Genomic DNA, 13,471 nt, shown 5'->3' on the forward strand with positions numbered 1-13,471 from the left:
CCCACTCTCTTAAAAACTTCCAAGAAAGTAAAGTACTATTAAGAACAAAGGGAATATTAGTCACTCCTTAAGTTCTGCAGCAACTGGACAAAGTTTAAAGAGTCGGATAACTTTTAGCTAAAACAATTTTTCATTCTCTTTTCCAGGTTTTTTTTTTTATATATATATATATAGATATATATCTGATTATGACCCACAAGTTAAAATACACAGGTACCTTTGTAATGACATTGCTGTTATTATGGTCATTAACATATATATATAAACTTAGTTATGTCATGTAACTCAAATGATTTTAAACAGATTTTATTGGCTGCCCATTGCTAAGCAATTACGTTTAACTATAAAATACAATACAATACAAATGAAGTATACTATAAAATATAATACAAATGAAGTATATGCTTTATCATTGTGCAGACATATGCAGTTCACGCTCATAGTTCAACATACATTTACATTTGTTACTATGCAAAACCCAGAGGGATCCATTCATCCTTCCAATAGTGATTATTTAAAATGTATACCCCACTGAAAAGCATACACTTTAAGCTCTTCAATATAATACTTTACTCACCAATGCTACTGAGAGAACTGCTACTTTCGGAATCAGATGGCATTATGGACAGCACACTGTAAGTGGACCCTGGAATAATAAAAAAATAAGTTAGTTTTCTTGCTTCACTCCCCACTCCTCCAGCTTCTTTTCGATCCCTCAAGAAAGCATTTGTGCCAATCTCTTAACAGGTCAAACCAGAGGTACAGAATAGAGGGATCTCTGCTGAGATCCAAGAGAGAGTTTGTTGTTTACCGAGGCACTTCTATAACACATCACTAGAATGGTATCACAGAAGTTGGAATACCTGTGGTCACCAGCCTCCTTTTTCATTAACCATTCTTACTCAGCTGCATTACCCCTAAACAAACAATTACTTCTTCCAGCACCTGAAAGACAGTAATGTCTGGCATAGTTCAAGACTTCCAAAAGGAGGCCTATACTACTGGCCCTTTCCTGTTTTTGAGACACGCCAAAGCTTCTATCTGGTCATGGCACCTGATTAGGATATGCTGACCCTCAAGAAGCCATTCCCAAACTTAAAGAACTAATTTCACTGCTTGGGCTTCAATAAATCCAAGCTGCCTCCATTTGCTTCTTTCAAGTAGCCACTCTTACAAGACGAGAGCCTCAATACTATTTTGCTAATACTGGAAGATACTGAAGGCTGGGATCTTTTATTATTATTATTATGAAGAAAGTCAGCTAGAATTTATTTACAAGAACAAACAGAAAGACAGGTCCTAATTGAAGAGCTGGCTATCAAAACAGAACACTATCTCGTCCCCATCCAATCCCCACCCAAAAAATCCACCACAGAAAAGAGTGAGGGAAGGGGTTATCAACTGTAAGGTAAGTGGCACAACAAGTGAATTTCCATTGGGATATGAAGTCTACCCTCGAGGAACCTGGCCTTAGGCTGAACGTGGCTGTAAAAGACGCTTCTTTTTTTATTCTCCTAATTCTTTCCTCTCAAGTTTTAAGGTTTGTTTCTTCCAGGTTCCTTGGGATTAACAGCTGAAGCACTGGAATCTATGTTTCCAGTACAGGAAGCAAAAATAAAAAGACTAGGAACGAAGAAAAAGATATAAGTCTTTCTTGGTTTCCATCCTTTCAGATATGTCTCAACCTACCCTACCCCCAGACCAACTGGTTATTTGAAAGAGGAAAGAGAAGACATATGACAAATAACAGAAGCTTCCTCTCCCCATCTCTCTCCCCACTCCCACCACCACCTCCTCCTCACACTACAAAATAAAATGAATATCAAAAACTGAGGACCAGATTTTCAGCTGGAATAAACTGGTAAATAAATAAATAAATTTCAACGGATCTATGCCAATTTACACTATCTGAGGATCTAACCCTGAATCTGATAAAACTGGAGCAAATGCTGCAAAGATGAGACAAATGTCAAAGTAGTATGGTGATGCTACAATCAATCCTTTGAAGCAAACTCTTTAGCTTCACTAACAAACAAAAAAATACATACAAGAGAAATTGGGTTATTTTACCAGACAATTTTTTGCAAAGAAAGATTCAAAATGCCCTGGTTATTGAATAATTCTAATTGATTATATAAGTTGATTATTATAAAACACATATGACAAGTATGTCCCTTTGATACAATGGTTTCAGAGAACACTACATTAGTTACCTCCCCTTCCCCAATACTTTTGAAGTTTCTGATGTGGTAAAATAAGTTTTGTTCTTTGTTACAGCTCATTAAAAGTAAGATAATTTGAGCACCCAAGTAGACTCAATCAATCAATTAGTGCGTCTCAACATATGCTTCTTCCACACTTCCATACTGCCCCTCAGCCTCTTGTAGCTCACGCCTGAGGGGTGGGGTGGCGGGTGAAAAAAATTGGCCAACGCCTTAATTTAAGTGGGAGCTTTTACAAGATATGTGTAGCAGGATGAGATCAAACACACACAGGACTGGAGCAGGATCTGAATGCATGTCTTTAAAAGGTTAAAGCTAATCAATCAATCACCTACCCTTATCACCTGTTTCCTTTTATGAGTACAAGAAAAAAACCTTTCATCACGGGCATTGTAAATGGCTTCTGGCCCTTTCCAAGAGCTCCTGATCAATTAAAATCCAGGAGTGCTCCAACTCCAAAAATTCAGATTTTTCTCTAGAAACTGTTTCATTGTGGATTTGTGGATAGCTAAATTTACTACTCTGCAAGGCATCTCAGTGACACAAGGGACTGACTGATAAGTGGAGAGGAAAGGTGTTCTTGTGATTAAGGCTGCTGACTTCAACTCACAAGATCAGGATTTTGTTCCCGGCTCTAACCATGGCAATCATTTATTTTCTGTATTTCAATTTCCCAATCTATAAATATATTTCCCCAAGAAGGTTAATAGGATAAGTTAATAAATAATCATGGGGCACTCAGATATTACAATCATGAGCACTGCAGAGAAGTCAAAAAATATAATAAAAATTAGCACAGAATTTTCTCTATCACCCAGTAGGACATCCTTTCAACAGTCACACTTCATACTTAGCCTGAAATTTGTAACAGACACCAAAGACACCATGATGGTCCAGAATGTCACTTGTCTTGAGCTTAAAAAAAAAGAACCTGACCCCTTTAGGTTTTGGCTGAGATTCAAACGCTCCATCTTTCCTAGCTAATGAGGGCTGACAGATTTGCATATAATGCATATGCTGTGGGAACATACCTTCAAGCAGCAGTCAAAAATGGATTATGGGTATAGCATTTATCATCACTTACATACTGCTAATTGCATGCTAGGGAATTTATGACACATGATGAGACAGGCCCCTTCCCTAACCAGCTGATAATATAAGGCCCCAAGCTGCAAATGCACCCATGCATCCGGAGCCTCATTAAAGTCGATGCAGTCAATGCAGGTACAAGACACTGCTTATGCACATGCAGTACCAGGGCTTAAGTAAAGAAAAGAAACCATACATGGGAGAAAGGATACCAGCGTACAAACATATCATGGTGATGTTTGGTACTTATCTTGTGGGTCCAAGATGATCAGCAGCAGCAGCAGCATCTCCTCCTCCCTAGATGCCCAGTTGGCCCAACCAATATTTTTTTCAGCAATAGAAATTTTGTTCTGCAACCCGTCTATCTGCTGCAATGTTTTTTCTTTCAAAGAAGTGTAATCTTTAAAACATGGGCATTTGTAAAGAGGCCCCTCTTGGTAGGTTTTATAGGCATGTACAATTAATACAGATGTAAAGCTCTTACTTTTGTTTTTGAAGGATGTGACCAGAAAGAGTACAAAATCTGGTCTGCTGTTGCTGACCTGATTTTAGACATTTTCAAGTAAACAGTAGTACAGGCTGTCTCTCAAAATCCACACTAGACTTGTCAAGAATGGATAAAATATATCTCATTTTGTTAGATCACTGTTTTTATTCATCTTCAAAAGGGTTGAATTTGCTCAAAATAAGCAAGCCCAATATTTAAAAAGGAGGCAAAAGCTCTAACAGAATTAGAATTTCATTTTGTGAAATACACCAAGATGGTCTAGATAAGTAAAGCATGACTTCTTCCTAGAAATAATGGGAAGATGCAGTATAGCTGTGGGGAAAACTATAGGGGCAAAAATCTGACAGACGTCATGCTGCTACCTGAACACATACATCCAAGAGGAAGGGAGAAGAATCTATCCATTCATAGCTCTCATAACTCCCCTCCCCCTCCACCCGCAACCACAAAAAATTGCTCTTCAGGTTCTTCATGACAATACCATGGAAAAGAGTTAGGCCTGGTCTACACTACAAACTTAGATTGACATAAGTCACATTAAGTCGAACTAATAATGTATGTGCACTACGAGTTCCTTCCGTCGACTTAAGTGGCCTGTAAAGTGGACTTCTGTACTCCACCTCTGCAAGAGGCACAGTGCTTGATTCGACATCCATGGGTCAACATGGGGATAGTGCAGACACTGTGTTGTGTAATTTGAATGAATTAGCCTCCAGGTGGTGTCCCACAGTGTTCCACTGTGACCGTTCTGGAGGACGCTTTCAACTCCACTGCTCATCAGCCAGGTACACAGGAAACAGCCACTCCTCTGTTAAAGCCCCCGGGAACTTTTGACTTTTCATTTCCTGTTTGATCAGCATAGAGAGCTCACCAGCACAGCTGATCAAGGAGACTCAAGGCAGTAAACGCGCTCCAGCCTGGAGTACACAGGAGGTGGTGGATCTGATTGATGCGTGGGGAGAAAAGTGTGTGCAGGCAGAGCTCTGATCCAGCAGAAGTACCGCTGACATCTATGCCAAGATTGCACAGGGCATGGGGGAGAAGGGCTACACCAGGGGCAACCAACAGCACTGCCTGAAAATAAAGGAGCTTCAGCAAGCGTTCCAGAAGACACGGGGGGAGAACAGTCATTCTGGTTCTGCCCCACAGACATACCACTTTTATGAGGAGATGCATGTGATTCTCAGTGGTGACCTCACCATTACCCCAAAATGCTCCATGGATACCTGCCAGGAGCCCCGGGTGACCTTGAGCAACAACCTGGAGGACACCGTTGATGAGGAAGAGGAGGAGAATATAAGGCAGGCAAGTGGAGGATCCATTATCCCCAACAACCAAGAACTATTTTTAATTCTAGAGCCCATCCCTTCAAAGGACCAGTTGGTGGCACAGCATGCACTGCTGGTGAGTACACATTTCCAATCAAATTGTACGGATTACATGCTATTATTTTTTATGTTTAATCTGAACAAAAAAGTAGGGGTAGTGGGTATCGATGGACACTCCAGCTACACAGAGGATGCTCACCGAGAAAGACTGTTTATGTGCATGGGGATGGCCCTGGAATCCTCCATGGAGATCTCTAGGAAGCTTTCATGGAAGTACTCCGCAGTCTTTTGCAGAAGGTTTCTGGGGAGGGCTGCCTTATTACATCCCCCATGCTAGGATGGTTTCCCGTGCCACTCTAGTATTAACTCTACTGGCATAATTGCAGAACACAGCATAGCAACATACAAACCAGGTCTTACAGCATCTGCTCCCTCGCTGCCTCTGTTAACCTCAGGAGAGTGATATCACATAGGGTCACCTAGGGGGAATGCGGGGAAGTTTTTTTTGAATGCTTAAACCGCAAACAATTCAACAAGTAATCTGCCCCCCGACCCTGTTTGGGGACATCTGGGTCACACAACCACGCTTTCCCAAACGTGCCATGGTTGTGGTTGGAAGAGCTCACCGTGTATTGCAAGCAGCATTGAAAAAAAAGTGGTGGGGGTGGAGGCTTCCTATTTGTCCCCCCTCTCCCCAACTCAGTGCCACCTTTGTAAAAAACAAACTGTTTGGGGAGCTTTAAACACTGGTGCCTGTCCTCAAACACCATCCAGGTTGCTAGCAGAAAGGGGGCTTTTCTCAAGTTCCAACCTGTGATCCTAAGGATGTCTTCACAAAAGCAGCAGCACAAGACCTCTTGCCCATGCCTCATGGCCCTACTCACCATGGCTGGAGCAGCAAACCGACTCTTGCAATTGCCAGTGGTTGTGATTACATTGTGGATTGCAGTGTAGTGTACTGGGGGCGGAAGGGGTTATAAAAATATTAACCATGCACCAGAAACAATGTATGCACTGTCAGTGCTACCCTTGTGCTTTGCATTCCTTGCAGCTGAAACCTTGTCTGTCAGCGCGTCCTTCACACTGAGACTTTCCCAGATTAGGTGGTGGAAAAAGACGACTCGGGAGGACATGTTCAGTGAGTAACGAGATGGAGCTCAGAGCATGGGGATTACACTCTCCAAGAACCAGGACATGGACAGGACAGCATGCAGGGAACATGAGCATACCATGCAGGAAGAGATGCTGTGGATAATGAAGGATACGTTGAGGCATCTAGTTGAAGTTCAAGAAAGGCAGCTGGATGCTAGAGTCCCCCTGCAACCTATGCTGAACCTGCTGCCATCATCACCCAGTTCTACATCTGCCTCCCTGAAACGTCCTATGAGGTGGAGTGGGAAAGTTCAGTATCCCTTGCACTCAACACCAGGGGTGGATACAAGGACCGGAAGGCGCCCATTCCCATACCTGTTATTGCAGTGCATCTGTAAGCAAGCTTTCCTTGTTTCTTCTCTCCCCCACCTGTGTTATCAGCCCTTTTGCCCCAGGTTATTTTACTTTTTTTTTTTTTTTTTTTGCTGTCTTTGTGTTTGTGTGCATAAAACTTAATGGATTGAGGAGAAAAGGCTCTTTATTCATTCAACACACAGTGGTTGGTAAGGCTGGAGTTTACAGGGGAGAAAATGCACTGGAGGGGACAGTTTGATAAGAAACAACATAGGTAAGTGTCTCATTACTCTGGCTCATTGCTGAAACTGGTTTTCAAAGCCCTGCGGAGACGCAGAACCCCTTGATGTGCTCTTATTGCCCTGGTGTCTGGCTGGTCAAAATTGGCTTCCAGGCAATCTGCCTAAACTTTTCACCCTTTGTTTTACAGATATTATGGAGAGCACAGCAGGCAGAAACAGCTTTCGCTGAGGTCTAACCTAGTAAGCAAACACCACCAGCGACCTTTTAAACATCCAAAGGCATATTCCACCACCATTCTTTACTTGCTCAACCTACGGTTGAACCAGTTTTCACCACTGTCCAGACTGCCTGCGTACAACTTCATGAGCCATGGCAGCAAGGGATATGCTGGGACTCCCAGGATCACGACTGGCATTTCAACATCACCAATGGCTATTTTGCAATCTGGAAAAAGAGTCCCTGCTTGCAGCTTTCTGAACCGACCTGTGTTCCTAAGGATGCTTGCGTCATGCACTTTTCCCAACAATCCCATGTTGATGTTGAAATGGCCCCAGTGATCCACCAGTGCTTGCAACACCATTGAGAAGTACCTCCTTTGGTTTATGTACTCTTTGGCAATGTCATCTGGTGCCAAGATAGGGATATGTGTTCCGTCTATTGCCCCACCGCACTTATGGAACCCCATTGTAGCAAAACCATCCACTGTGTTCTGCACACTGCCCAGTCACTACCCTTCCTAGTATAAGTCTGTTAACGGTCCTGCAAACTTGAATCACAACAGACCCCATGATAGATTTACCCACTCCAAACTGATGCCCCACTCACCGGTAGCAGCCTGGCATTGCAAGCTTCCACAGAACTATCACCATTCACTTCTCCACTGTCAGAGCAGCTCTCATTTTAGTGTTACTGCACTTCAGAGTGAGGAAAGCTCCAGTTCCTGGAAAGTGGCCTTAAGTATTCGAAAGTTCTACATCCACTGCTTGTCATCCCATAGCTGCATAACAATGCGGTCCCACCAATCAGTGCCTGTTCCTGGATCAAGAAATGGCACTCAGCTGTGTCAAGGTGATGCATGACAATTGTCAGCAACTGCTAATTGCGCCGGTCTATATGTCTTCCAGCCAGGCTGCTTGCGTGGCATCACGTTGTTCCGCGAGATGGCTCCTGTATCGGCTGTGTAAATACTGCAGGATAAGGCGTGAGGTGTTTGTAATGCTCACAACACTAGCATATAGCTGAGCAAGGTCTGTGCTTACGATGCTATGCCATCCATGAAAGTAACCCAGGTTTACAAAAAAAGGCACGAGAAAGGCTTGGTTTGTTTGTCGTTGATTTCAGGGAGGAAGGCAAGTGCATCATGGGAGTCTAACTCCATGCTCCCATAACCACCTGCGCCAACATTTTGGTCCCATAAGGCTTTGCAAACCCAACCCAAAATTCCACTCGGCTATGTGTACTGTGGAATAGCTACCCACAGTGCAGTACTCCGTGCGTCAATGCAATCCCTGCTAGTGAGGATGCACTCAGCTGACACAATGAGTGTAGTATGGACACGCAAGATCAACTTGCTTAAATCGGAGGCTCAATGTTGACTTACGTGAAGTCAACTTAAGTCTGTAGTGTAGACATGGCCTTAATATCTGCTCAGCTGTAGTATGCGTAACTGATGGGTTTTGTTTTGTTTTATTTTAATGCACTGGAGGGGAAATTAGGCCATTGTCTGGAACTTACGTGATCTAAATATTCAGTATCAATAATTGGCAGAAATGGTGTGCGCAGTTTGCTGGGTGCTTCATGGTGTTGGAATTATCCCTATACCAGTATTTACATATTGGCAAAATAGTGTCTTATGTGAGTTACTGTACTCCTGTCAGCTACCACCGCCTGAGACTAGTCAAAGTGATCCAGCACTGAAACTATTGTTCTACCCTGCTCCTACTTAATTAGCCTGGAAAGGGGTGGGAAATACAACAAAAAGCAAAACTACTCAAACACTGAATTTTTTGACATTTTATCATCACCTCTAGTAAATGTTTTATAAAGTATCTGACAAATGTGGTCCATTTTCCATAGCAACCAATTTCAAAATTATAATTTTCAGACTTTTTAAAAAGTTGTAAATGGCCACTTCATCAAATTTCACAGAAAATCTTAAATTAGAGGACTACAAAAGTCACCCAAGAGGGAAGAGTGAATGTTTCACTAAAAATATCACTACATTTTTCGACAGGTTGGCTCACGCAGTTCCATTTTCACACAGACAGATCAGCTGGATGCAGGTGCTGTTCTGATTCCTATGCAGAGATTTTTTTTTCCCCAATAAAGATGGAAAGCATTTTATTAACATTATTCAAATGGGCACTTCGATTTTTCAAAACAAAATTTTAATTGACATATTTGCTTTTGGAGTCATCAATACTGAAAAAAAAAAAAAAAAAAAAGATTAGCCAAAGCAACTCTGTGGTGTCAAGAGTTAAGTATATAATGTAAAAAAAAATTAAGAAATAAAGTGGTGATTAAATAAGTTTATGTTGTAATAAAGAAGTACTGTACTCCACACTCTTCTGTTACTTGTCTTTCAAGAGGTCATTTCGTTTCCTAGTATTCCAAGATACAGTCCCTTAGTACAAAACTGCTTTACACTTCATTTCAAGCTACTGATTCAGAACAATAACCTTCCCTTTCAACAAATTTCAAGATTACAATATGAAATAATCAGATTTTGATAAACACACAGTGCATTATATTCACAGTTCCAAAATGAACAGTGACTTTTATCTGCACTCTCTCACACTTGTAGTTTTCATAGCTGTATAAAGAAAAACACAAAGATGAAGACAAAAAATCATCCATTTTTTCCTCTGTTACACAGCAGAATTGATATTGGGGCAATTCTTATTTGCTATTCTACATCATGATTCAGACCCTCATCCTGCAATGTCAGCCTGCATCAGCATTCATTGCACTTCCTATTTTATTAACAATTTTAAGATGTCCATTTACGACTTGCTCCGATTATCAGATTTCCTTGAACAAGTGTTGTATTTATTGGCCCGGCAATACAGCAGCCACTTACGTACCTCAAACACCGCACTGGATTTAGTCCCGGAATACTGAGCCAACATAGAACAGGATTACACCATGATTTATTACCTCTCAGGTTTCCTCTCCGAGGATAGTGGACTTTCATTTCCTTCCTTCCCCCTCCATAGACCTACAACATTGAGCCATTCATGTCCATTTGAGTTTAGTATGACTTGCTCTCCCAGTTTAGGCAAGATAATGATGGCGTGGGGGTGGGGGGAGGGAAGAGGAAGAGTTACACATCCAAAGAGAATGCCAACTGTCAAATGCTGCTAATTCCTCATTAACGATGCCAAATCACAGCCACAGCCACCAGGCACTGCAGTTCTGCCACGCAAGTACTTAGTACAAGCAGCTGATGCCATAAAATCCAATATGGGAGACCAATAGAGGCAGTTGAAGGGTGTGGAGGAAAGGACAGGGATGAGATTAAAAGATGGATCCCACAGTAATTAAATGAAAACATTTCTCTTCTTGTGCCTCTAATTACAATACTGGGCATTAGCTGGATTTGGAATAGACATTGAAATAAAAAAGGCAAACAAGGCAACTATCGCTATGCCCAAACAGACCACAGAAATAGGACAGCATGATTTACTCCTTCTGCAAGAAAGTGAGAGCACAGAGCCAAACAAGGGTATCCCTGCAACTGACTGCTGACTTGCTGCCAAGTAGCCAGTTGGCCAAAAATGTCTCTACATTCATTACACAGTTTTGAGATAAGGAGGATTTCAGGGCTACTAGCCCCACACACAAGGCCACCTGTCAGAACTACAGCTCCACTACATCTTTTCTATCTCTCTCTCTCTCTCACACACACACACACACACACACTCTCTCTCTCTCAATGTCACATTGAACTGGACCACGCTCACAAGTAGGTATCTCCGTTATACAGACAGCTTAAGTAAAATTGCCCAACTCTGTCAATTCTACATATGCTGCTAACGTCATTCCTGTGGAAGGAATCTATTGCCACGTGCTTTTTTAGTCTTAAACACTAGTTCCCAAAAGCACATTAAAACTCAAATTAAAATAATAGGTTTAAACCTGTAATGCAATTCAGAACCTCCAAATTAAATTCAAATCACCTACTAACTCTAACCCTCTCCAATATCCTAAAATCTGCTGTAGCATCTGACAGTTATTTAGAAAATACCAGGGCAAGCATTCTCCATTAGTAAGCTTTGCTTGATGGCATGCTCCTTTAACATAAGATAAGAGATTCTGTTTGAATGAATCTGTTTGCTTCAGACGTACAAATTTTGAACAACCAGATACCCACAAACATCTTCAGAGCTCTACTTTAACTTCAGATATTCTAGGGGTTCAATCCTGCAAGGTGCTGAGCACTCCGGGCCCAGTCCTGAAATCCGTAGGCACCCGCCTAACTTTAAGCACAAGTAGGCTCAGGCTTAAAGTTAAGCATGTCATTAACTGCTTTACTGAACTGAAACCAGAGGGCTTAACACTTTACAGGACTGAGCCAAAAATGAGCAGTTACTTTTCATATACTCCTTTCAGTATACCTCTGAACTACAGTGACATCAAGCAACTCTCTCTTCATACCCCCCATTGCGAATTTCCATTATTAAACTCCACTTTTCCCTGCACTTTGTCTGTCGCCCAATTCCCCACAGGCACCAGCTAATTCAACTTCTTGTCAGCAAACAGTTTCTGACAGAGGCCCAATACGCAGGATGAGAGGGCAGCGAGACAAACATTTGTTTATCCACATCTCAGTGCACAAAACTAAACTGACTTTGGCAGGACTCCCACTTGCTGTGGGGGAGTTAAAAAGTTTGACTCAAACTGGAAATGACCCAGATTACCATGTTCCCTTTGCCTTTCACGTCACAAGAAAAACTGACCAAGGAGCTGAAGAATCACATGCTTTATCTGTGAGGCTATTCTTTCCTTAGAAGCCCGTGTGGTCAGGTTTGTCAGAAGCCGTAAAATACGTAGTCATTCAAGTGCTAAGTTCTTCTTGTAAGTCATGTGATGCTTACACAAAGCCCTGAATGTACTGCACTAATTCAACAGGAAATTTGTGTCTATCTGTGCCATCTTTACTTCAGGTGTTTCACAATCACTTCACTTGAAGGCTGAATGGGATTCCTAATAAGGCTAGAACTTGCCAGTGAAGGAAAGAAAAATCACAGAGGTTTGATGATGCAAGTGAAACTAACCTTCCTCCTCCCCTACCCCTCACATTTGTAAAACCACTTTTACTCTAAAATTATTTTACATACTAAAATTTTCATTCTTTAATATTGTGCCCCAAAGCATAAATTCTTCCTTTCAATCTTCATCACTATAGGACTGCAAAATGGAACACTAAATTGCTTTATAAAGTACCAAATGACTAGAATTATCTTCCAAGAGCTTTACAGAGTTTAACCCTCAGTGTTTCTGCGAGGTTAAGAACATTATTTCCCTTTTACAAGTTACATTGTAATAATGTAAAAATACAGGCTAGCTGCTTTAGGGTCTAAGACATTCTTTAATTATTGGAGGTTAAAAAGTGAACTTTTCCTGGGGGCAAGAATTTCCATAACTGCAAAAAGTTTCTTGCACCTTCCTCAGAAATAGTAGAGACTGCTACTAGTGACTTATGGTCTGATCCAGTATCGCAATTCCTATGTAACCTGGGACACAGAAGGGTTAAGGAACTTGCGCAAGGCCAAAGAGATTAGTGCAAGATTCAGATTCTGGAGTTCCCAGCACCCCATTGTGTACTCAGACACAGCATCTGATTGTGAGGTGGTAAGTGGTAAAACACTGGGCATTTGTATCTGGGAAAGTGTTAATTTCCTAGTCACTTTTCACTGACAGTGAGGTGGGGGATGGGAGGTAATCAATAGTAAAGTGAATCAGACAGGTGCAAGGAAAAAAACCCAGGAACCTCTCACCTCTCCATAGCAACAACTGTGCTAGTTCCGTGGACTTTTCTAAAAGATTAGTTGCTGGTAATGAGTTATATTGAAAAGATTTTACAATAAAGCTTTTCAGAGGATCTGGGTCACTTGAATATTCCTGAGAATCATCTGAAGACCAGAAGACGGCCCCTTCAGTAAAAAGTAAGAAGAGAATAGTAGAGACAAAAAATAAGGGGAGGAATAGAGAGAGGGGAAAAGATAGCGTCCTTTGCCTTTTGTGTAACATGATCTGTCATTAGGATACACTTGCTGTTACCCACATATTTTCTTACCATTATTTGTCCTTATTTGTAGCATTCAGAACACTGGGACAATCATCCCCTTTTCATACAAAAGATGCGCCGAGGAGGGAAGTTATGTAAAAAGCTCCATAAGTCAAATTTCACAGAGTTTCTGGCACCTCCTGTCCACAGGGTAGGAGGCTTGTGGCAGTGCTTAGACTGAGAGCATACAAAGCAGTTCTGCCATAGCCTTGTTACCTTATACTCTGGCTTAGACAGGGTGGGTGGTAAAAAAAAGAATTTTGTAGGCATGCCACCGTTTTACCAACATATATTCCAAGCACTGTTCGTGCCAGAGCACGGAGTATCTTACATTTATGATCGCTAG

At 41.7% G+C, this 13,471-nt stretch overlaps 1 protein-coding gene across 2 annotated transcripts in view; it reads right to left on the minus strand.

The window, feature by feature from the left end:
* DLG5 (discs large MAGUK scaffold protein 5) overlaps positions 1-13,471 on the minus strand; it is a 209,991-nt gene that overhangs the window by 124,175 nt on the left and 72,345 nt on the right. For both annotated transcript variants that reach the window (XM_032783051.2, XM_032783052.2), the window contains exon 2: positions 578-646. In XM_032783051.2, the coding sequence (XP_032638942.1) occupies positions 578-646 (69 nt within the window). The remainder of the gene's footprint in view (positions 1-577; positions 647-13,471) is intronic.

The sequence above is a fragment of the Chelonoidis abingdonii genome, chromosome 15 (assembly GCF_003597395.2).
Source record: "Chelonoidis abingdonii isolate Lonesome George chromosome 15, CheloAbing_2.0, whole genome shotgun sequence".
Lineage (NCBI taxonomy): Eukaryota > Metazoa > Chordata > Testudines > Testudinidae > Chelonoidis > Chelonoidis abingdonii.